The sequence below is a fragment of the Phasianus colchicus genome, chromosome 15, assembly GCF_987193195.1.
Source record: "Phasianus colchicus chromosome 15, bPhaCol1.hap1.1, whole genome shotgun sequence".
NCBI lineage: Eukaryota > Metazoa > Chordata > Aves > Galliformes > Phasianidae > Phasianus > Phasianus colchicus.
Genome location: NC_143450.1, coordinates 670879 through 697018, shown reverse-complemented (window position 1 = coordinate 697018; position 26140 = coordinate 670879). Strand labels below are relative to the sequence as shown.

At 45.3% G+C, this 26140-nt stretch overlaps 1 protein-coding gene across 6 annotated transcripts in view; it reads right to left on the bottom strand.

Moving 5' to 3' along the window:
- PFDN1 (prefoldin subunit 1) overlaps positions 1 to 24806 on the bottom strand; it is a 29823-nt gene extending 5017 nt beyond the window's left edge. Inside the window, exons 1-7 of one of the 6 annotated variants that reach the window (XR_016471402.1) lie at positions 24673 to 24806; positions 24330 to 24496; positions 11024 to 11108; positions 9386 to 10848; positions 9168 to 9249; positions 8257 to 8387; positions 1335 to 7971 (exon numbers count right to left, since the gene is read on the bottom strand). Coding sequence is in view for 1 of the 6 variants with exons in the window: in XM_031607082.2 (XP_031462942.1) it covers positions 11024 to 11108; positions 24330 to 24496; positions 24673 to 24705 (285 nt within the window). In the remaining 5 variants the exon portion in view is untranslated. Of the gene's footprint in view, positions 1 to 1334; positions 8388 to 9167; positions 9250 to 9385; positions 10849 to 11023; positions 11109 to 24329; positions 24497 to 24672 lie in introns of those variants that run through there. The other 5 variants (XR_016471401.1, XR_016471399.1, XR_016471400.1 and 2 more) reach the window with 5 other exon arrangements.
- Positions 24807 to 26140: the final 1334 nt, after the last annotated feature.

Here is a 26140-nt window from a genome sequence, read left to right as displayed (position 1 = left end):
TTACATCACGCTGAGAGCAGCAGCCAGGCTTTGTCCACAATGACACATGCAGACTGCGCATTCCTGTCAGATTAAAGAGCCAGCATCCACAGATTCCACAGCAAGAAAAAAAAACATTCATCAGCTCCTTGTGGATCAGATTCAGATGATCAAAGTGCCATATTCACACAGCACCATCTTCGGGGCATATCTGCCTTCAGAGTGCTGCCCAGGGCTGTCAGCTCCATGCAGGGGTTTGGGGCCAGGATGCTCAGCTCCAACAGCCACACTGTGCTCAGCAAGAACCTGAAGGACAGCAGCTAGTATTTATTTGGACTGCACTATGCCTAGAACTCACAAGTGCTACCCTTTTTCAAACAGCAGCTTATCATTCAATTTCTGCTTTTTTTGCTCTTTAAATTTTACTTCTGTCTCCTTACCTCAGCTTGTAAATTAGTGGCCTGCAACCAGAAGTATGAGGTGCCTAAACTCAAATAAAAACATCTCCCAGCAAATCGAAGGATCTAGCAATGGAATGATATTGGACAATCCAAAACTCAAAGCAGTGGGTGACACACCAGAAGGCTGCGCTGCCATGCAGTGAGATCTGGACGGGCTGAGAGTTGGGTGGGGAGAAAAATTATGAGGTTCACCAAGGGCAAGTATGGCCCTACACCTGGGGAGGAATAACTGCATGCATAAGTACAGTTTAGGGGCTGAGCTGTTGCAGAGGAGCTCTACAGAGAAGGATCCAGTGTTCTGGTGGCCAACAGGTGGCCATGAGCCAGCAGTGTGCCCTTGTGACCAAGAAGGCCAATGGTATCCTGGAGTACATTAGAAACAGCATGGCAGGCAGGACAAGGGAGGTGATCCTCCCCCTCTACTCTGCCCTGGGGAGGCCACATCTGGAGCACTGTGTCCAGTTCTGGACTCTCCAGTTGAAAAGAGATGGGGAGCTGCTGGAGAAAGCCCATCTCAGAGGGCCACAATAATGATCAGAGCTTCAGCAAAAAGAGGAGGCTGAGGAGGGATCTTATCAGAGCTTATAAACATCTACAGGGCAGGACCAGGCTCTTTCCAGTGGTGCCCATCAACAGAACAAGGGGCAACAGGCTCAAACTGAAAGGCAGAAGTTCCATCTGGACAGGAGAAAGAACTTATTTGAGAATGACAGAGCTCTGGGACAGGCTGTCCAGAGCAGTGATGGAATCTCCTCTGGAGATACTCAGAACCACTGGATGCTTTCCTGTATAACCCACTGTCAGAAGCCTGCTTTAGGGGACGGGGGATGGTCAGACGATGAGCTCCAGAGGCCTTTTCCAACACACATGGCTCTGTGGATGTGCATTCTCACATTGTTTTTTTTTTTTTTTTTTTTTTTATGCTCCTTTCCTACAACTCCCAGTGTGTGAGGATGATACATGCTCAGGTCCCTACCAGAGCCCTCCCTGGCACACCCCTCCCACACACAGAAGATGACTGCTGTGGAAGAATGCCCTGGAGTCTTCAGGCATGATGCAGTGCCTCAAATAGGTGCCCTGATATAACTCATCTTGTGACAGTCTCAATAAACGTGCTAGCTTAGTTTCACTATCCCTAAAGTTAAATCAGGTAATTTTTGGCATTCCTTGCAGTCTCTGTGTGCACACTCTTTGGGAAAGTGATAAGCAGATCCCATGATAGAGCAGGGAACGCACCCTCAGCTGCAGAGAGTTCTTCTCCAGAGGAACATGGGCCATCGTGGGGTCAGGACACAGCACACAGCTCTCCTGCCCAGGGTCTCACTGTGCCCAAGAGATGCACTGTGCCCAATGAGATTTCCACTTGAAATTCCTCCATGGTAAGGAGGATCTCCTGAACAGCACTCAGCCATCCTGCAGCAGGAGACACAAACAGCCCATGGGCAGCACAGGGGGCAGCCCTATGCCCCCCCAGGCTCAACCTGCAGCATGGTGCGGCATACTGACACCGGGAATGACACAGCAACCACCAAATATTTAGATGCACTTCAGACTTTCCAAGCAGCAGGGTTATTGCTCTCAGGAAGCTGCCTGTAGTTTGCTTACGAGTGAACTGCAATAGGAAAGGACCACAGCTGGTTCCTGACGACAGCCACTGACAGCAGCGTGATGATGCCACCCCCCAAGGAGGAGAAGCAATGATTCATGTCCTTGGGTTTTCCCTCACTTACTCTTTCCACAAGGCAATAGGGACACTCAATCGCTTTCAAGCCATCTGAACTAGAGAGAGGCAGCACAGTCTGCCTCAGTTACAAAGGAGATCTAGAATGATAGAACTGTTAGTGTTGAAAGGGACCCCCAAAGGCCATGCAGTCCAAGCCCCTGCAGTGCACAGGGACACCCACAGCTCCATCAGTGCTCACAGCCCATCCGGTCTGAGCTTGGCTGCCTGCAGGGACGGAGCACCGCCACCTCTCTGTGCACCCCATGCCAGTGCCTCACTGCCCTCAGTATAAAAAACTGCTTCCTTATATCTAATCTAAGTCTCCCCTCTTTTAGTTTGAAACCATTTCTCTCACCTTCTCATAGCAGCCCCTGCTAAGGAGTCTGTCCCCTTCCTTCTTACAGCCCCTTCAGATACTGAAAGGCCACTTTCACCTTCCCTTCTCCATCTGTACAACCCCAGTTCTCTCAGCCTGTCCTCACAGGGAGGTGTTTCATCCCTGGGAGCATTTTTGGGCCATCCTCTGGATGTGCTCCAACAGCTCCATGTCTCTCCTGTGCTGAGCACTCCCTGTCCGGATGCAGCACTCCAGGTGAGGTCTCACAGCACAGAACAGAGGAGCAGATCCTCTCCCTCATCCTGCTGGCTGCTGCTTTGGGTGCACCCAGGGTATGGTTTGCTCTCTGGGTTGCAAGGGCACAGTGGTGGCTCATGTCCAGCTGCCATCCAGCAGTACCCCAAAGTCCTTCTTAGCAGGGCTGTGCTCTATCCTTTTGTCCCCCAACTTGTACTGATAGCAAAGGTCGCTGGCACCAAGGTGCAGATTGTGCACTCAGTTTTGTTGAGCTTTGTGAGGTTCACCTGGACCCACTGCTCAGCTTAAGAAATCCTGGTGCAAACCTGCCCCTATCCTGTGCTGGTCCTACCTACTGCACTGCCAGCAGGGCTTCCAACATCATCTCTGCAGTGCTTTGAGGTGCATGTGCTCTGGGAAAGCATTCACCATTTCCCAGTGTGGTAGCAAGGGAGGTAGCTCTCCAAAAGAAGTGGCAAGGTAACAGGCAGGGGAACGAATGTGCCAAGGAGCCTTCTGCAACAGAGCCCAGGCACGCCACACATAACTGTCATGTCAGCCACATGGCAGAACGTTAATTAGAGGTGGAGATAGGTGCTTTCCGTGACTGGGAAATGATGGACTGTTCCAGTGAACTTGTGCACCCTACTCCAGTGGTGGCTACCAGGGAAAGCTGATGAGAACGTTTCAGTAGGTGGCAGCAGAAATATACTTGCAGTGCAGACTCCTGTTGGGACACTCCTTGGAAAAATCACCCTTCTAAAGGACAGCTCTCAGACACGTTGCTCCAAGCCCGATACCACACTCCTGGCAGCCTCATGACAACAATCATGTCATATACAGAGAACTTGGGAGGAAACTCATCCAGAGCTGAAATCCCCACATTCTGCCTGGGAGGAAATGTGCCCCTTGCAAAACATAGTAAGTTCCTTCACTCAGTGCTTCAGTTTCTACATTCCTGCAGAGCCAGCATGGCAGATGAGAGTACCTGCTAGCACCACGGCTGTTGTAAAAACCAAAACACATCTCCATCTAGCTCTTACAGTTTGGGCCAGAAGAGGCTATTTTTGAAGAACTACTACTTCTGTAAAGGTAGAAGACTCAGAAAGTCAGCAACCAGAAGAAATGAATGCCTAACTAGCTATCACTCCCCCAGCCAATGCCTGTGGGCTCATGGGCAGAAGGGAGAACACTGCCACGTCTTCCCAGGAGCATGCTTTTGGGCAGAGCAGTGCAGCAACCTGATGCAGCACAGGGCCAGCAGGAAGTCGTGACAAGCCTCCCGCATACCTGGTGAGCAAGGTGTGGCTCCACAAAGCTGACTCAGGGCTGGGTCAGGCCTCCCACACGCAGCAGCACGCTTTCCAAATAATCGCTTCCTGTTCTCCCCGGGCGAGACAGAGGAGATGGGGGCGGCAGGTACGTGTAATCCCCCTGCCCAGAGCTCTGGAATCACCAGGCACAAAGGGCAGCAAGGAGCGACCGCTTAGGGCCGGGTGACTCAGGCAGGCACAGCGGTGCTGGTTTTGTGACTAACCATTACTCATGCAAGGAGGAATTTGGAGAGGGACCCACATCCAGCTCTGCTCGTTGCTTTGGGTATTTCCACAGCCCTAAGTACAAAGAACAGCTTTGACAATGAATCAGACCCTGGTTTAAAATGACAAAGAAAGACTTATCTATCAGTTTGGTGTTCAAATGATTTCAACGTATTTGTAAGAACTTAGCTCAATGCTAAGCAGAGGAAATAAGCAACATTTTCAGACCCTGATGACAAAATGCATGCCCCCAGATGGACAAAACCATTTAGACAGCAGAAGTGTTTTTTTTATTAGCGCATAATGTTCTTCACTTTCCCCTGACTGACAAAGGAATGCCAAAGCACTGGCACAGTTTGCTTTGAAAAGCTTTTTCCATTAGATTTGTGTGTCAGATCAAAACCAAAAATCCCAAAGTAAGCTCTGGGATAAAACTTATTTTGAAAGTGTCTCCATAACAAAGTTCTGAATCAACTTAATCAACATAAATATTAATTATTATCCTGCCTTTATAATCTACAATTATTCAACAAAAAATAAAGGCAGGAATAGCAGGGAGAAAAAAAAAGCTGTCAAATCCCAGTTCCCCCTTCGCGAGGCCTTTGCCCTTTCATCTAGTTTGTGTGCTTACTTTGCAGTAATGTCGCACAATGAAGGGTAACACGATTACTAATTAACTCGTTCCTTGCAAAATTTGGAAAGGTTGAAAACTTTGTGCTGTGAATGACTGCTGTAAATGAAAACTCCAGCCCCGTGCGCATCATACACATGACACTATAAATTCAGGTCATTCTACCCAAATGAGCATCACCTACAATCATGCTTCACAGAAATGGGATGCGGAGTTTTCACAAGCCATTCTGCATCTGAACTGGTGGGAGATCCTTTCTGAGAGCTGGGAATTCCCCTTAAATGTGATTATTTTCCTTCTCCTCATCTGTGAGGTTACAACTTGGCATTTTGCAACTGGTGACTTCTGCACTACTTAACATATGACCAACTTGTTAAGCAAGTTTCAGAGCAGAGCACATATCTATTTGATTTTTATCTAACAAATCTAGCATAGGGATGTGGACCACTATAAAAAAATATAACTTATTCCTTGCAATTACTGAAGAGTATTTGTTCCCTTGTAAAGCTACAGGACATGAACTGCACACAACCAACTTTAATTTACCTGAGAGTGAAATTATGGTATCTCAATAGAAGGAAAACAGAAAAAATACATGTGATGTAGGCTGTAAGAAAGCAACCCTCTTACTGCCTTCTTCACTTTTCACAAGCAACCTTTAAGACAGACTGTGAGGCTTTAAAGAAAGAAGTCATCAGATCCATCCAGAGCCTTGGAAGCAAGGGGTAAGCATGCTGCTCAGGCTCCTGCCAGCAGAGTCAGTCCAAGGGACAGAAAGAACTAGAGCAGCATTACACATACCCAATATTTACCTTAAATTTGTATGGCACCAGTCCAGCATCAGAGGACTTCTCCATTAAGAAGGTTCTGTCCCAAGAGCATTAGCTCCAACACTCTCAACCTTTTCATCATTACATTACATTTAAGGTTTGTTTTGTCCATTGTTCAGGGTATTTCCCTTTTCAAGAAAAAGAAGAAAAATTAACCTCCGCTATAAGACAGCCAGACCTACAGGAAAAAAACCAAATGAGCTTCATACTGCCTTCTTCACAACAAGCCTGCTGGTGGAGAACAGATGCATGCCCACAGCTCTGCCCATGCTCTGCTCTCCTATGGAAGCAGCTGTGGATGCCCCCATGCTGATAGCAAGCTACCTCTGGAAGCTTTCATCCTGGACCCAAGGCCTCCTCATGACCAGGGAGAGCTAATGAAGCTCCCAAGCATAAATTCAGACTGCCGGATGAGCAACAAGAAGCATGACAGCCTTCCTTGGAGGAGTTGAGACTATAATGCCAAAAGGACTGAGACCAAGCCAGAGTCTGACATCTTCTATATGCATACTTAGGGCTGTCCTTAGAAGCCAGGGGCTGCTGTGACAACACATTTAAATCATGTCCTGAACATGTGGATTGAGTCAGCAATGCAATAGAGAAAAACACACTCTTCCGAAGTAAAATCTGCTCTAGGCTAAATCATAGAGGGCTGTTCTTGAAGCTTCCCCCTACAAGCCAAATACAAGCATTCTTTATTTTCCCCTGTTTATTTAAGAAGCGCACCACACATTCCTGGGCGCTGGCCTATCCATTCCAACTATGGGATGAGAGCTCCTGTGCTGCAAATCTCAGGAAGAACGTGGCCAAACAACTGCTACCTTCTGGTGGTCGCCAGTGGTCTGCAGGACCACACATCTCAAGAGACTTGTTTGCACATCATTAAAGCTACCCTCTGAATTGGCCTCCACATGGACAGTTTCAGCATAAAAAAACAAAGGCTTGTCCAGAGAACTGCCACAGAGCAGGCCATGCCTACACTGAGAGTACAAAGCACCAGCTCTCACACTCTGACACTGCTCCCCAGACACACCTCACTCACTTCAGCCTTAGCTGCCCCAGGAAAGAAAAACTGCGCTATGGCAGCCAGCAGACACCCTGCTTGCTCAGCAAGAACAGGGGCGCAGCCACTGCACCACAGAGCTGCAGTGTGGCCATTCCAAAGCCCCCAGAAAGTATCACAGAACAGACAGGTGGAGTGCAAGCAGGTTTGTGTGCAGGCAAACCAGGGAAGACCCACTGCTACATCTGACATCCAGACACCTCAAAGTATCACAATTTAGTGGCATCTTAGCTTCAGCACAATGCAGCCCTACCAAACCTGACCAGTTTTTAAACAAGAGGCAGTTTTTTTTCCAATCATGAACAAGAGTTAAGAAGCTTTCTGCATGGGATGGGATGGCTGGACACTGCACTTAGACTCAAAAATTCTTTTTGGGGTCCCTAGCACTTGGGTATGCCTTCCCTCATGTTATTTTCAACTTCAGACAGAAAAAGAAGAAACCAACCAACCCTTTTGCCCTACAGCATTAAACGTTCAGACTCCATACAAGTGCATAAAGAAGTGCATGGGATGTAGGTGTGCAGCAGTGCCGTGGGCAGAGCTTTAAATCCAAATCCAATTCCCCAGGAAAGCTGCAGGTTACTTTTGTCCTTTGCAAGAAGGGGCTAAATTCAGCAGCACAATCAACAACATGGCCCAGCACAGCCTCCCTCTTATTTGTTATTTTTAGAAATTTAGTCTGACAACGCCTGACGACTAAACATGCTGAATATAGCAGGAGAGAGAGGGATTATCAGATATTATCAGAGAAAACACACAGCAATAATCACTTTCTCCACCCCTAACGAAGAATCAATTTTCCATGTCTTTGTAATATCAGAGTTTGTTCTTTTTAAAATGCCACATTTAAAAACAGAATCCATCTAGCCCTACAATGGAAACGGATAACATTTCCTGAAACAAAGCATTGTTCCACCCCTCACATATCATGTTTCCTTAAAAACAAGGGAAGAAAAACATTACTTGGTTTTTCTCTTAATACTGCACAAACATTGCTGAGCTAAAAAGAGTCAGTGCTCATCCCTTTAGAATGCTTTCAAAATAGATTTACACATACCCTTTGCACTGTGAAACACAACAAGAATTTGATATTATCAGGACTGGAAAAATCCAATAGCTACGCTTAGGCAGGAAGCTTCCCATGTGATGGCATGGACTCATACACTCAGCCTCTGTAAGAGCCAAGAAGGTTTTGGTAAGCTTCACTGACACAGCCTGTAAGCAAACATGCATTGTGTAAGCAAGCCTAGACAGTCTCTTTGGATTCCAAAGGATTATAAACAAAGTGTGAAGTTAAGTTTGCTAAACACGTGCATATACACATTCGTATCTCCTTTAAAAGAAGGATAAAACTACTTTGTGTGCTGACTGACAGACTATGTCTGCCCCCTTGTTTGTTTGTACGTATCTTACACCCCTTTGGGTTTTCAGAGCCATGCTCACACAGTTCCACTCACAGAGGACATGGAGTGCATATTCCAGCAAAGCTTTATTTTCACAGCTCTTTACAAAGGCTGTCCTCACTGCTTTGCTGTGTGGTGAGCAGCAGGGACAACCAGGTCAGCAGTGTCACAGCCCTCTCCTGATTCTGTGAAAGAAACAAATGAAGAAACAAAAGAAACAATGCAGGTCTTCAACAACAGGCAAACCCAACAAAGGGGAGTAAAGGAAAGAGAATAACTGCAATCACTGTCAGAGGAGAGAGAAACAAACCTCTGAAAGAAGAGGCAAAACCTCTTCCTGCTTTCAAAGTTCATTTTGACAGCTGTGTCAGGAAACCCAGCTCACACCTCCAAAGCAGATGAAAGCCCACATTTTCACAAACTGCCAGTGCTCAGGAGTTCCCCTTGCTATACAGCTGAGAAGAAGAGTTCAGCTGTGAACCCAAACTTTATGCTGCACTCTTCTAGAATTAAACTGAGCTACCAGTGACAGCATTTCTGAAATTCAGGTTTGTATCAAAAATACACATTTCACAGTACCTTGGGAAAAGCTCTGTAACTGCAGCATGCAATTGTCTCCAGCTCATGCTGTGAGAGCAACCAGATGAGGCGCACTGCATCAATACCAGAGGGTTACTCTGGTCAGCTTAATTCAACTGTGCAAAGTGTAGTAAGATATTACTTATGATGAATAATAAGGTAGTTAATGTGAAAAATAGCTTTAATTTTTTTTTCCAGTTTTAACAACTGATGAAGGGATATTTTAACCTGGTTATCTTGGTCTTACATTTATTTTACAACGATGTAGTGGGAGCACAAGGTCACAAAGTTTCACATTCTTTTCTCCTGTCACAACTTGTTTTCAGAAGGGCAAAATCCTCTACTCCCATGATAAGTGGGCTCAGGTATTTCCCTTGAAATCTTACTTTTCAGCAACTGTCAATCTAATCCTCTTCCTTAGGGAATCCCAAGTCCAAGGAATATCCTTCACACGAAACTGCCAGACATCTGGAAACCAGTTAAAAGGTGGACTTGAATGTTCATTTAAAAGAAACTGTCAAATGTTTCAGCAATCCGAGACTTACTTTCTATAGTTAAAACAGAAAAACAATCTACACGGCAACCACCTCCCCAGTCCTACTACCTTTTGAGACAATTGCTGGGAACTGCAATTCAGTGGCCATAACCATAGACCCAAGGCAAGAGGGAGCTACAAAACAGTAAAAACACATCCGTGAAGCAACCACCTCCAAGGCTGAGTGCAAGAATGGCAAAGGTTATAATCTGGGGGGGGTGAATTCCATCCATTCTGCTGAAGTCAGCGATCTGAAAGTTCAGGAGGTAAGATTATTCTCCATCAGGAACAGGAAGAAACTGAGATGCACAGCTGAAGGTTACAGTAGCCAAAACTGTCAAACACACTCCAATCAGTTCCAAATGCAGGCACACTGCAATGAAGATCTATAATTTCAGTGACAGTGCTGGTTTTGCTCAAGGCCACTGTTTTCAGGGACGGTTCCAGAGTAGCCAGGATACAATCACATTTAATCACGTAAGCATAAAAAAGACTGTGCCCTGTCTGCATGAATACTAGCTGACATATACAGCCTATCCATGGAGTACTTACTTTCCCTGCGTAGAAAAGGTTCTGGTGGCCAGGTACGCAAAGCCCCCTTAATTATCTGATACGGAAAACATGGCAGGTAACACAACCTGCAAGTTCCCATGGCAAAATGTGTTTTAAGAAGAAATTTAAAAAACACGACTTTTGCTGTAGTGTAAGTGGGAAACAAAAGAGACTGCACAGTTCTATCTGAGCACCTACTTCCTATTGCTGCTTGTCCCTGCTGCTCTGCACACTCACCTTCTCCAAAACACTAACAGATTAGACAAGCAGCTTGACTAAATTCAACCTTTCCTTGTTATCATTCCCAAAAGGTAAGGAACATGGTTACGTATTAATTCTATTTCAGGAGCATTAAGAAAAAAATACTAATGGCCTTGGAAGAAGTCCAAGAAGTCTAAACACCCTCTCCAAAGAACTGTAAAGTGTACATGGGGCCACTAGAATATACTCAAGATTCAGACGATAGCTTATTCAAACAGCTGGAACTTGCATGGACACTACTTTGTGTGTCTCAGGTATTCTTCTCTGCCTCCATTAGAACACAAGAGTACTCCGATTACATCATTACAGTCCAACCTCTCTAGGATCCAGCCTTCAACAGCAGCCATAAGTAGATGTCTAGGGCAGAGTTAAGAACAGGGTAAGCGTATATGGTACTTCCTCCTAATACTTTCCCAGACTCCAGACATTTTTAGCTCACAGGCTTCCTGAATAGGATGCAATTTCTACATATTTGGAAATGCTCGATGGATTTCTCTTCCTTGAATTTGTGCAATTATCCTGCCCCAACAAACTTTTAATACTCACAGCAAAGAGCTTCCCATCATTTATCTGCTGCAAGTAACCTCTAAACATCCTCTAAATACTTTTAAAGCTAGCTCCTACTAATTTCACTTGAACACCACACATCCAGTTTTCATATCAGGACACAGAACAATCAGTCCCTACCTGCTTTCTTAACACTCATGAAGTTTGTAGACCTAGCAAAGAAACCAAGGCACACAAATTACTTTTAGGTTATTTGCAACAGCCCTCACGTTCCCCTGCAGTTACAATCCTTGAGAATGTATCACATAAAAATAAGTGATGTAATAAACAGTACCTTGTTGACTTTCAATGTTCTATTTTCATCACCTTTACTGGCCAAAAACTTACCTCTAATTCCTTAATTTTCTCTTCTGCTATTCTCTGCTTCTCTAAAAGCTGATTATGAATGACTCCTTTAGACTGAAGAATAAACCTACAAGCAAAAGAGACAAAACCTGTTGGATTTTGCTTTAAAAAAAAATCTAGCCATTGTACACTTAGCTGCACACCAAGTTAAACTGCAATGACCTCTGAGAAATATTCATTCTCATCCATGTTCTAGACAGAGACAGAAGAACAAACTATGATGGATTCCCCAAGAGGCTCAGAAAAATCAGCTGGAAAACACTTGCTACCCGCTACTAAAAATTCATTGTTATTTAATGCCCTCAAATAAAAATTTCCACTGTTAAAGACTCCACATTTTCTTTCTGTTCATCAACTCCGAAATGATTACCAATCTTCCACCTTTAGATCTATCTTAACATTCAAAAAAATACATACAGAAGGCCATTGAAATACTAAGCCGGATGGCAAACAACACAACAGCAGAACTGCCATGTCACCAGGCTGGCCTCCCAAGTTTGCTTGCTGATTTCACCCATTATTCTGCAGAAAGAAAATAATTGCTCACAGGTTGCCCTCTACAATTCAGTGTCTTGGAAATTCCAAAAGCAGTTCTGGAACACACCTAGCAAGGGAAGTCCTTCTTATCAAATAACATTCAAAGAGATCTTCAGCAATGACAGCATTATAGTATGGAAATGCAGTCAAGGAGGATTCTTTCAACAGTTAAAAGTCACCATCACTGTAAGCTAAGCAAACCTGTACCATAGAAACAGAGGCCACGTGCACGCTACACTACGGGGCCAAGTGCCAGAGGATACAGAGAGCCATGCCCACCTGCCTTTCAGTTTTCACAGCTCCTGCTGCTCAGGGCTTAGCTTTAACATGTACCCTCACTGAACTCCAAATTCCCTTGTTTTCTAAATTCAGAGTTGTTTGCTTTGTTTTTTAAACAGGGTAGGAAACTGTTGTTTAACTGAAATTGCAGCCATCGGTTTCCATTTTTCTGTTTGTTTGGGTTTTTTAAATGCACAAGGACTTTGAAAAATGCCTCTATAAAATCTTGGTGTTCTGTAAGCCAGCATGTAAAAGCCACCAACCTGCTCAGAAGAATCAAGACCAACCAAAGCAGCTCACAAAGCACGTGGCACTGGAATCCCACAAAGAAGTAAAGAACAACTAAGCTCAGACAAATTTTAGGAACCTTCCATAGTTGCCTCTCATCCTTCCAGACATAAGGAACGCAAAGACACAGATCAGCCCCTTCCCTACTTAGAAAGTCCCCCAGGGGATTTAGAAGGAGTCTCCGTGTGTCATACCAATGAGGTCAAGGTCTGCCCCAGCACTACAGAGCGTCTGGGACAACGCCATGCTGCCAGGTGACAGGAGCAAGTGCTTGGACAGTTACCGTGAACAGCTTCAGACAGTGCAGAATCAGAATGCATTCCTCGCCTACTGCAACGAAGCCTGCAATCAACGTGCAGTGCCATCTCCAATGACAAATGATATTATTAACAGGTTTGCTCAGGGCCTGCAAGATGTTCTTTGAGCATAAATGGCATCCACTCCGCTTGGCTTGAAATTCAGCCTACTCTGCACCAGCAACACAACAGACGAAAGGAAAACTATGTGCCACATCCATTCCTGAAATGCATTGCAGTGGAACTGTGGTTAATTACAGCAGACTGTAAATTAAAACTCTTCGGTGCTGCTATTAGCTGTGCTTAGCAAACACTTCCTCCTCCTCTCCTTCCTCCCCCTTGTTCACTCCACCTTATCTTTTCTACAGGACTTTCTGCTAGGTCTTCTACTTTGGAGTTCTCTCAAATCTTTCCTCATTCTTTTGCAGTCTCTCTACTAGAATCACCTTGGCTGTCATACTCTTCGCTATTCTTTACAACACAGCACACTCGTGCTCTCTCCCCATCAGCTCCCCATTTCAGGCAGTGATCGCATTTCCAGCTCCCAGCACACACCATCCTGCAGACAGAACATGAGCATCTTGTTCACACCTGTGGAAGTCCCATCCACAACCACCCTTCTGTCAGATGCAAACCCTGCAGCCAGGCAGATGGGAGATGCTTTTCAGAATAATCACCTGCATCATCACAATGATGCTCCTACACTGCATCTACATACTGGATAAAAGAAACGTGGAAAGAAATATGAGATTTCACATTCCCCATGTGTTTTGGAATAAAGAGAACATTGTGCTTTGCTCTTGCAGATTAGTGAAAAAAGCAAAGCTGCAAGGTGTGTCCTCAGAATTTCCTGCCACAAGGTCATCAAGCCCTCAAAATAATGCTCACAGGTACTGCCCTACATCTGTCCAAGGCCACATTCTCAAAGCTGAAGCTGCAAAGCCTTATCCACAATTAAACATTTAAGTCTATGGCTTCACTTTTCAATGTAGTAAAGACTGAAAAGCTTTAAGCTTGGGATACACACCTCACAAACACCTCAGCCAAAGTTTTTACCTTAGGAAGTAACACGGCTTAAGAAGTAACTGAAATAGCATGGAATTTCTGTTCAGTAGGTAAGAATTGCCACAGGGCACTTGTAATAAAGTGAGCTACATCACTGGAAGGCTTCCTGCACAAACTGCTCTGCCAGGTCCATCTAAAGAGGCTCCACACTCATACCTCGGGCACAAACTTTTAAGTATGGGCATTCAGAAGACAACTAGCACAACTCTTGCAGATAGCTGCAGCCAGCTGTGTCCTGCAGAAATTAAGCTCTTCTTGCTTACATACAAACACTTGGCAGCACACACCAGCAGGCCTGTCAAACATGATACCTATGCTATCGAACGTGAAATACTGATTCAGAATGACACAGTGTCACTGAATGCTTTAATTACAAAACTTAACAAATAAACACTTTATGTGAGCTTTTTTGCTGCTGTTAAAAAATACCAGAAATGCCCTATCACTGGATGGGGCCCTGGGCAGCCTGCTCTGGTGGTTGGCAACCCTGCCCGTGGCAGAGGAGTTGAAAACCAATGATCTTTAAGGCCTTTCCAACCCAAGCCATTCTATGCTTCAGCTCAAAACAGATAGATTTGCCCAGTCTAAGTTGCTCATTCATTTAAAAGGAACAGCAAGTAACATAGAGCAGAATATGACTTATTCCAGATGCTTAGTAGTTTACCCAGTACTTACATACACAAAATTACAAAAGAAAGTGACGGAGGACTGGGGTCCTTGAGGACAGCAATGATCAGCCAGCTTTGGGCTGCCAACAAGAACAGCTCTAGAACACAGCCATGTATTTTTAAACTGGCAGCATCTACATGGCCTGGCATCCCAGCGACTGCTGGTTCTTAAAGAGCAACATGAGGAACAGAAATAGAGCATAAGGGAACTGAAAGAGAAACCTCATTTTAAATATTCCCACATGCTTCTATTCTTTTCCCTGCAGTTCTCTGCTATCTCCACAACAGTTTTTTGTTTCTCTTAGGCAGAGCAAGTGATTTATAATACTACAGGATGAGTTGCTTGCTTCCTTATGAAGAGATCTTTTCCTCCAATTTTGAATTTCTAAATCTCATGCCCCACTTGGTCATTATTTACATAGCACTCGCTCACACCCTGGCCAAAATGGTCTTCGGGCTCCAGTTACACTGTTCAGTGATGCTGTTAACTTCATCTGCCACACGTACACACCCACCAAGGGATGTTCATACTATGTAAGTAATTCCATAACTCAGTTTGTTTGCACCAAAAAGCACTGTTTACTTGACTTTAAAACACAGTATTAGATATTGAAATATTCATCTGTTAATGAATGAGGTTATGGAGATGTTTATTCAGCACACGCCAACCTTCACTATGACACAGAACTTATTAAAGTTATTAGAGGTGGAGTTACAGTGATATTCATGGCAAAGGTTTTCCGTTAACAACATTTCCAATTACTTGCAAACTTAGTCAGCTTCAGCTTTCATGTCTGGAACTCCTGGTGGTGGGCACCTGGCCCAACGGTGAGCACTTCCCCTTTCTGCTCTGCTTAGGTAACAGTTCAGGTATTTCTGAGGGAGGACAGGAGCTGGCAGTCCACAAGTGCGAGTTTTTGGAGAGGCATTTTTAAAGGTAGGAAAGCTCCAAAACTATTTTAATTAATGGCAGATCCAGAGTCCACTTGTTCTGGCTTCCAGCTACAGACAGGGTGATTACACCACCAGCTTTAAAGCCCCCTTTGGATTTGGGAAACTCTTTGTATCTTAACGTAAGTTTAATGCAGAAAACTGTCAACTTTGTACAAAGTCATAGTATTATTTAACCATACTTGTTGTATTTCTAGAGGAATCTAACATGCCTTGTTGTAGCACAGCGCAGTTGTTTGTACATAATACCCTTCTCCTTGAAGCCAAGCATTCTCATTAGACTACTCCTTGAGAAAAGTTGGACTAAGCCCAGTCATGCCCTTATCTATTTAAAGATGCTTTTTAATTCTGAACTTGCACTGCTGTTCAAGCTCTGAGCGTACTCAGTAAGGGATTAATGCATTTTAAGTACTGTTCAAAGCCAATGGAATAGAGGCTTCCAATGAGCTGATCCCAAGCAATCTAGCTTGATTGAACAGGAGCCGGCTGTTCACAATTGCAAGCACCCAGAAGTCTCCTTTTGCTCTTCCAGGGTCTGCATCTGCTTCTACAAACAATTCCTTACTTCACAATAACATGCAGCTCATAACAGGCACTGATAGACCCCAGCAAATTCCACTTTAGCCATCCTAGATGAGCTAGCCAGTTCCAAACAAGACAAGCAATATTAAAAAAGGAAAACTATGACTAATTATAGTCTGTGCTGCCACCCTTCACATCCAAGGGTTTTGGATTTTTCAGTCTGATTTTGAATTTCCCATTCACCATATCATAACCTTTAAGCAGAGCTCACGTGGGTCGAGGTGGTTGAGGCTTTTCCTCCATTTGCTGTTATTTCAGCAGCCCCTCATTTCACTGGGTCACCCAATATAGCTCAGCGTAACTGCCCCCCTCCTCCCTGCCAGAGCAGTACATACCTTACAGCAAAACAAATCCTGCAGCTTATATTGGGAGGGTTATATATGAACACATTCTAGAAGCAGCCATTTATAGTTCACGTGTCATTTTACCACTGCACCCAGAGCAGTGCACCCACGCGAGCCCGGTGGCATGGTGAGGGGGATTAGCAACATGGGCAGCATGCCAAAAGCGGTCTTATGTAGGCCACAACAAGGGGAACTTTTACTCAGATGAACATTGGTAAGCCATAAACCTATTTACCTTAAGGAGCTAAAGGAAAAGAAGAGCAACGCCAAGCTGTGGCTGCCTCTGAGCTGCTGCAGCCTGCCCAGCGCTCACAGCCACCCTGCTGCAAGATGATGCTTCTGCTCTGGTCCCTGGGCTGTATGCTCATGCAAACTGCACTTTTTTTTTTGGGGGGGGGGGGGGGGAGTGGGGAAGGGGGTGGGATCTGTCAATAGTTACAGGGTATTACATTACCTCAAACAAAGATAGTAACATAGCTTGCAAGCAGCAGTTTCTGCATTGCCAGACACTTAACTAGATGGTAGAATTATACCATTGTTCATACTTGGTTCTTTTAAAAAACTGAAATTGGGAATATATCTTTGAGTGTGTATTAAATATAACACAACCCAAAATAACAAACCAGTATCACGGTCAGCTTTTAAAGGACTTCATCCATTCTTTTCAAAGGCTCAAGAGAGAAGTGGAATTAAGGGGAAAAAAAAAGAAAGCAACCAACTCCTTCTTATTATACAGGAATGAAGAACATCTGAGATTCAAATCATGCGTGGAAAACAGTACGAGCATGAAGGACTGCAGCTTGTGGAGGTGAAAGCTCCAGCAACAGTTTTCCCTCATTACAATCCTGGTTTAGTGACTTTATCCTCTAGGTTTGTTTCATAGTCATTTTTTGTTTGTTTGTTTTGCTATGCAACAATGATGCCCTGTAGATTGTTGAAGCAAAAGAAGCTCAAACTAGTACAGAATTTCAAACAAGTTTTTCTGCAGTGTATTTTCCACTAATCTTCAAAAAGTTGGAAACTGCAGAAAATAGAAACAATTCCCCTGGTCAACCAATCCTAAATACGTTTCTATTAAAAAAAAAAAAAGTTCTTCTGCTGGTAAAACTTCAGTGATCTGAGAAGTGAGGCTTGTATTAGTAAATAAATAAATAAATAAATAAATAAATAGATAGATAAATAAATAAATAAAGTGACATGGACATACTGCTATATTCTGACATGCAAACTTCTGCTCAGTAGCAGCTCTTCATAAAGAGCCTTCACAGGAAAACAAGGAAGTCAAGATGCATCTCTCTTGAAAAGCAAATTCATCCTCAGATACAGGGGAAAAAAATCTCTCTCTCCTCCTTGCCTACCCAAACCAGAAGTGAAAACATGGGCAGAAATAGAATAAACCACTGAAATGCTGGAGTGAGAAGGAAGACCCAACTATCAATTCATGGTTCTTAAATAACACAGCCTTCGCTCCTGCACGCCATGAATCCCACTATAAAAACAACAGAACATCAAAGAAACCAATACAGCAAGCATCACAGAAGTGATGATAACTGTTTCAGTCAGAAGAGATCAAGTATTACATTCACACAGAGATATTTCTGGTGCTAGATTTAAATTAGTTAGCACTAAATCAACCCCACTCACTGTTTTCTCCTAATCATCAGAACAAACTTTTTTGAATTAATTCTGTCTTTTTTTGGCCCAGAAATGCTGTTTTGGAAAAATCTTTCCTTCCCAGAAAGCCTTTCACTCCTTCCCTCCCCCTGCTCCAGCTCCAACTAGCTGAAACATTCTGTCAATTCAGCAAATAGTTCTGCAGAAAACAAGAATAAAAATTCAAGACTGTATTTACAGAATTTCTGAGTTAAGGACTTTGCTTTGTAGCACTGCAGAATGATGGGTGGGGAGGGCCTTTACAGCCCCCCAGCTCAGGACCCATCCGTCAGGGCCTCGGGCACCTCCAGGGCTGGGGCAGCACAGCTGCAACACACACTGCTGCCTCAACCTCACATCCAGCTTCTCACCCACCAGAACTCTAAGTCCCTCTGTGCAGGGCTGCTCTCAAGGAGTTATCCCAGTAGCAGTTCTTGATGCGTCTCTGTACTAAACTTATGTAAAATACAATCTCACTGCACATCAGTGGCTCCCTACTAGTTTACTTCCCTGTTTTAATGTAGGGGACATGAATTTAAGCCTCCTCGTCTCCAACGTTAAGCAAGACTAGACACGTAGGTCAGAGCACATTCAGACCTCAACTTCCTGTGTGTATTAAGACAACTGCAAACAAATTTTATAAGCAATATCAGACTGGGAAGTGGTTCTGGGCATCTCCACCCACCAGCTGTGGGCCCAAAATGTTAGGCTACAGTCGGTGATAACATATTCAGAATGGCATTCCCAGGTACACAGGGATATGACATGGACTCTTTGGTCTACTACTTTGGCCATTCTCACCTGCCAGAGGAAAGCCAAGTTCAAGTCCATGCACTAGAACAGAGAAACAGTGCTACAGTCTAAAAGAAAGGCTATAATGCTGAGTATTTTCCCTGGGCATCCAGCCTTTGATTTCATTGCTTCCCATAGGGAATGGAGGAAAAGGCTCAGAGTGCAGTACTTGAAATCCACTTGATGTTAATGTTCCTTCGTACATCAAAATACCAAGCTGACATTTTATGTGCAAAAGTAAGATAGTCAAGATCCATGACTTCTGAAGCCATCTGGCACAGCACACAACAAAAGCTTTCACCTGGATAACTCCCTCAATAACAGGCACTAACTTTTGGTAGCCCCTCAGTGGTCAGGCAGTTGGACTTGATGAGCTTTGTAGGCCCCTTCCAACCATAGTAAACCATTCTATTCCCCAAAACATTTCATACTTCTGTAGTATGTATTCAAAGATAACTCCGTAGCATTGAAGCAACAGACTGATGGCATCTTCCAAGAGACCCAGGATTTCACCTTTTTGGAGGTGCTCTTCTACAGCTCTTGCTCTCCACAGCAGTCTGACATCCAAATTGTTGACCTGCAAATACAGAAATGCTTGAAAGCCCTGGCACTTGTATTACAGAACATTGCCACTGGACCATAGCAGATTGAACTGTCTGTTCTTAGTTATGACGGCACTCTGTACAAGCTGTTTGTCTCAGTTCCAACTCTTACATTCTAAGTTTAGATTTCATCCCCTTTAAGGTAGCCTATTCCTCTGTACTGCACTGGTAGAAGACCAGGAAAACGCTAGGGATAGAGAAGAAACAAACTAAACTAATTTGTTTGAAAGCCATATCCAGGACCCAAAGCAAACATGTGCTTAAAGAGAGTTAGAAATTCCCAGATGAAGGAGACAAACATCACATAAAAACCGCATCAATTGGCTCACCAACCTTCTATCACAGTGCTCGCAGGGTAGGTGGGAGCGTGCAACAAACACGTTCATTTCCAAGCAGGGCTGAGTAAAACATACTTTAAGATAGCTACTATTTTTATGATTTTTTTTTCTGTTGATTATGATTTGACAAACACTGACTTATCTGACACGTCCACTGCACACCTGTTTTCTGTTTAAAGCTGATTTATTTGAAGAAATACAGCTACTTCCCAGAACTAAGCAGACATACATCTTGCATGCAAGTCACGGAAATCTTTTCTTCTTTGAAGTTTTAGTATTTCATGGAGAAATTAAACAGAGCAGTAGGGCAGGAGAGCTATAACTGGACCAAGATATCTAGGAGACTGCATGTGAGCAGCCCACGGCAGTAGGCACAGATCAAGAACCAAATGGGAGAGTGGGAAAGAAGAGAGTGTTCAAGACACCAAGAGATGCCAAGCTACAATGGGAGTCTGTGCTCACCTGAACACGCTCCCTTTCTGATCCTGAACAGAATTCAGCAATACAAAGTTCCCAGGATCCCACTATTGCCAGCAGTTAACTATGAGAACCACTGACCAAGTACACCCTTCTCCGCACTACACATCAGCCAACAAGAGGATGACAAACAACTGCTGCCACTCACTGCACTGCTCAAGCCACAGACACCTGTAAAGGCTCAGACCAGATTACCTGGCACCTCATTTTGATTTCTGCTCTCTGTGACAGTTCCCAAAAGACAGCCTACAATTACTATACCCACATTCACCCATAACATGGTAAAGAGCACTGTTCAGACTGCAACAATATGAAAAAGTGCAAAAAAAAAAAAAATCAGGACAAAGCTACAGTGAAACTAAGGGAGTGGCATAGAACCCACCCACTTATGGTGCCCTGTAGCCTTTTGTTTCACATGAACACACGTCTTGTTCAACACACCACAAAAATAGTGGTCCAACTGCAAGCAGCTGGACACAAATTCTGTTTTCTTCTACTTCACTGGTTCCACCAGACTTTATGTGGAAAATGAAACCTTCACTTTTTCAATAGCGAGATAAGTGAGCTTCATACTTACGATGTACATATAAGCCAGAGGTGGACAGCAACACACGCTTGTCCTGGGGATCCATTTAAGTATCACAGCACCTGTCAGCTTCTCAGCAGCTGGGGTTCAGCGCTGAACCTGCGCAAAGCCTTACAAAGGTGATGGGTAATAGAGACCACTTGGATTTCACAGGCTGACCTATAGATAGTAACCGAACCACAAATACAAAGCCTTGCCTGTCCTTCAGTTCAGTTGAGTTTTGGAAATGTGAGCGGGAAGCAGAGGATGGCTACCACATTCTGCAGTGATCTGTCTTCAGAGAATCAAACATCCACAGAGCAAAACAAAACAAACAAAAATCAGCTCTTGCTGCTGTATCCAAAAATACACCATTGGAAAATCTTCATTATTTGTGATGTCTTATTTAGAAGTAAAATCCAGAATCACACTAAAAAACAGGAGTGCATTTAAACCCAAGAAATGCTCAAAAACCTTTAATCCTCTCACAGCTTTCACTCACACATGGTTCTGCCAAAAAATCTGAGTTGCTTTAAAAAAAAAAATCTGTTATTACAGCCATCTCCACAGAAATAGTATACACATTTATGTTCAAGGTTTTCTGTGAGTGCTACAGTGTTTGCTCGATTTTTACTTCTACAACAAATGAGAGAACACTAATGATAAAGCAACACAAAACAAAATGGAACATCTACTTTGGCATGCCGTGAAAAACTGCAGCAGTCTCCTCACTGTGCCTAGCAAAAGCCCCTGATGTTTTTCTTTGGTAAATAAGAAGCTGGTCCAGGTCATCATTCAAAGGAACATGAAGGGAAAGGTCTGAAGTATTCAGACAAAATTCTGAAGCTTAAGCTTTCAGCATAGTTCTCAAAGCAGCATGATGATATCAGCTCACAAGTAGCTTAAGCAGGAGTCCACCACAGTGGTAGTTGTCTCAGGCTACGTAACAAGCCTTTCAAAGAGCATGAAGTAAGAAAAGAAAAATGTATTTGGCACGATGCCACTACTCAGATGATATCCTAGTCTAACAGATATATACAGTACATAGCAATTCATCATCTCATACTATGTGGCACTGACGATTCTTGTGTTAAACCAAAATTAGCTACAGTAAATGTTTAGGAACAACAAATGGACTTCCAAACTTGCCAGTGGTGCAGGGAAAGCCTCTCAGGCAGGAAGCAAGCTCAGGGCTCAGAGCAGAAACTACATCATTCTTTTCAAGTAGTGCAGAAGCAAGTACGGAACTAGATAGACTTCTTCCCAGGATGCATCACACCATCACATTTCTCAAACATTACAATTTCATGAAGTCCTGGAGTAGCTTAGTCTACAGAGTTTTATGCACTGCTCCCATTAACACAGCATGTATTGGAATCATGGAATGGTTTGGGTTGGAAGAGACCTCAAAGATCACCTAGTTCTAGCCCCCATGCTGCAGGCAGCATTGTCAACCACTACATCAAGCACTAGATCAGGCTACCTAGGTCCTCATCTAATCTGGCCTTCAACACCTCCAGGGACAGAGTATCCACAGCCTCTGTGAGAGCCTGTGCCAGCACCTCACCATCCTCTCTATGAAAAACTTTCCCTTGACATCTAACCTAGATATCTCCTCCTTTAGTTTAAAACCATCTCCCCTTGTCCTATCACTATCTAACCACATAAAAATTTTATTTTCCTCCTATTTACAATTTCCCTTTAAATACTGGAGTGGTCATAATGGGGTTCCTGCTCTTTTCCTCAACCTGAACAACCCTAGATTTCTCAGTCATCTTCACAGGAGAGGTGCTCCAGTCCGTTGAGTATCTTTATGGCTCTCCTCTGGACCGTCTCCAAAAGCTCCACATCTGTCCTAGTAGGGAGCGCCAGGCCTGGACACAGCAGTCCACGTGGGGCCTCATGAGGGCAGAGCAGAGGGGGATAATCACCTCTCTAAAAATGTAGAAGTTGAGTGCAGGAATAGAAGCACCAAACCCACTTTAAATAATTCAGCTATTCAAACAAGCTGTCAGAACATCACCAGTCATCAGAGCTAACACTGATGCAGACACTTATCTTTTCTGGATGGCTGAAACCCACTAGAGCTCCAACAGTATTTACAGAAAACACCTGTATCTCTTTTGGTCACATGAGATAATGGTAAACTACACAACAGAGACACATCATAACATCCCTTTGGTGGCTGAAATCTCCTATCTCTACAAGCCAATTATACCAACAAATTAAAAATTCCACTCCAGCAAACAAAAATTACGCAGACAGAATAACTGTAATGGCCACTCTCTTTGGTCTCTACGGGAATATAAGATGCCAAACTGCCTTCGGATTTTAATTCCTGCACAAGCACAGCTTCAGCCAACTTTACCAAGTGCCCAGATTTCAGCCAGAAATTCGGGTTGGTGTGGGCTCTGGTAAGAGCCTTGTGTCCCTGGTGTGAATTCACTATGCTGGTGAATGATACTGAGCATACCCAAATGCAACTACCAATTTGCAAGGCAGACCTAAGCCCCACGGCCAGAACAGGCACAGCTCACAGAAATGCTGCATCAGCTAATGAAGAAGAAGGAAAAAAAAAAAGTAAAACAAATCAATGAATTAGTAGTATGGAGAGCACAAGCACTCTTAACCTGAGTTTGCATAGTGACTAGCACAACAAAACCCACAAAGAGTACAGACTTCAAAAATTTGAACACTAATATCATGCAGATAGTATTTTTCTGATGGCAGTTCCACCATCACTGAGGAACAGAGGTCTGAACCACCTGCCTGGTCACGTGAAGGTAAGCAAGAGAACAATCCCAAAAAGACTGCAATCCAGCAGCTGGGCTAAAAGTAGGACAGTACTTTTCAGCTAGCACAAAAACACAATCTCATTCACAAGCAACATTATTTTACCATGGGAGCCAATACACACATACTTTCAAGGAATCTTGAGGAATTATTTCATACTGAACAAGTATACCCTGCTTTAAGATAAAAAAAAAAAGAACAAACAAAAGACTCTAAAGAAAAATTATTGATTCCAGAATCTACTCTTAGTTTGTCTTTTCTGTGAACAAAACAACCAGCTTACAGCCTGCCTGGGTTACATCAGCTATCTCCTGCAAGAGATCAAAATCTATTTCCTTTCAGCATCGCCAGCATCTCCACACAAACCCAAGTTTACCTGCTTGGAAAAGCTTAACTGGAACCACACCACACTGGTCCAAAGAAGACTGACACAGAACACCCCCATCAGAATCACAGAACAGCTTCAGTTGAAAAGGACCTAGCCGACCGTTGAGATCCAACCCTCTGCTGCAGGCAGGGCTGCCAACTACTACATCAGTCTGCACAGGGCAAACCCAGGCTCAGCTTCATTTTCCCATTGGTCTCACCTGACAAATGCCAGTGAAGTGCAGTCCACACACCACTCCTGGCTTCCCAGTCTACCAGCTCCATAAGACTTACCCTACAGATCGTGTGATGACACAAATCAGGTCTGGGAACTCACTGCATCAGCAGGCCAAACCAGCTACAGGTCTGCTGCAGCACAAAGGAGAGTGGGGGCAGGGAGATGCAATCACCTCTGTGGGCAGCAATCAGACCAGATTCATCCTTTTACAAGACCACATCCCTGAATAAGCGTAATCATTGCCGCTGCCCAAATCACAACACAAGAGAAAAAACGCACATAGGAGGTCAGCGTGCCACGCAGCGAGTCAGCACACACGTCAGACTGGAAACCAGTCTGCACGCCGCTCTTCACGAGGCTGCTGCAGTCAGAGCTGCGCTGCCAAACTTAACCAAAGCACCTTGCTGCAGGCGCACGGCGTGCGACAACAGCGCCGGGACGGGCCGCTACTCACATCCTGCCCACGCCCTCGTACATGCGGGTCTCGTCCACCAGCGTCATGATCTCGGTGTCGGTGAGGTGCGCGTGCTTTTTGGTCTTGCTCAGCTGCTCGATCTGGATGTCGGCCAGCTTCACCTTCTGCTGCGTGTCGATCACCTTGGCCTGCAGCTCCGTGAAGGCCTGCGGGGGCAGAGCGGCACATCGAGGGGCCGCGGCCGGGCCGGGTGCCGAAGGGCGGGTGGGGCCGGGCCGAGCCAGCGCAGACCGCGGGGAGAGGGTGAAGAGGGGGCCGGGAGGGGGCGGAGAGGGGAGCGGCGGCCCGAGAGACCCGTCGGACAGAACCGGGCGCCCGTTACCTTCTTCAGCTCCAAGTCCACGGGCGCCGCCATCTTCCCCTCGCTCGGCGCCTGCGCGGTGGGAGCGCGGGGAGGGGCGGGAGGAAATGCGGCCGGATCGCAGAAGCGCGGAATGGCTCGGGTTGGAAGGGACCCCGGGGACCATCGAGCTCCAACACCCCGCCACACGCAGGGCCACCAACCTGCACGTTGTAATACCAGCCCAGGACGCCCAGCGCCCCATCCAGCCTGGCCTTGAACACCTCCAGGGATGGAGGGGCATCCACAGCCTCTCTGTGCAGCCGTGCCAGCACCTCGCCGCTCTGTGTGAAGAGCATCCAATCTAAACCTCCCCTCCTGGAGCTTAAAACCATTCCCCCTTGTCCTATCGCTATCCACCCGAGTAGAAAGTTGATTTCCTTCCTGTTTATAATCCCCTTTTAAATACTGGAAGGCCGCAAGGAGGTCTCTTCACAGCCTTCTCTTCTCCAGGCTGAACAAGCCCAGCTCCCCCTACTTCATAGGAGAGGTGCTCAGCCCTCAGAGCATCCCACGAATGGTCCTCCTCTGGAAGGAACGGAACCGCTTCTGGGGCTATGGCTACTCCCAAAGGAGAAAGCAAGGACCGCTTTTGGTGTTTCTCCTTGGCTGCCTCCCTCGGAAGCGCAGGCTGAGCCGTGCTCCTGCAGTACCGCAGCTCTTCTGCTCTCACCTGCTGGTGCTGCCAGGGCGGTGGTGCAGACTGCAGCTGTGAGGTGCTCTGTGCAGGCAGTGGCACTTGGTTATATAAACAGGCTGCTGCAACACCCTGTGTTGGTTTGGGTTTGTTTTTTCTTGTTTAGTTTTGAATTAAATCCAAAGCTGAGATTTTGCTTGCCTGTGAGCCTCACTCTGGAGAAGAGCCAGTGCTCATGGGGGAGAAGGTGTGCTGCAGGTCGCAGGGCTCTGTGCTGGGGCATAAAGAGTGCCAGCAGTAGGATGGAGCACCTGAGGGAGGCAGGCTGGGTGACAGGGCTCAGTGCCTTGCTCCAGGCTCCTGCCTGGGTCCAGGGCTGGGGGAACAGGGACAGGCACCCAGAGGCCTTGATGTGACCTCACCACTGAGCCCTTGTATGGGAATACTGTTGTGCAGCCAGGGCAAGGCTCAGCTGCTGAAGTAAGAGGCCTGGGTGATCACAAGGCTCCTGAAGAATTGCCTACAGGCCTCTACTGCATGGCTCACCTTCCCTGCACCGTGTCTGGGGCTCAGCAGGACCCAATGGTAGGGTTAACGTAGAGGGCAGCAGGACTCTGGGCAGAATAGCAATGATGACATGACCCCATGGCTCTCAGAGCTAACACCACAGGGAGCACCTCCTCTACTCCCAGTCTCATCCACATGAGGCAGGTCCAGGTCTGGGACATTGTCCCTCAGATTTCTGCCCCTAGACAGTGACTGCCTTGGCCCCATCACAGACAGGACCGCAGTCATGCATCCCTTGTGCTTCCC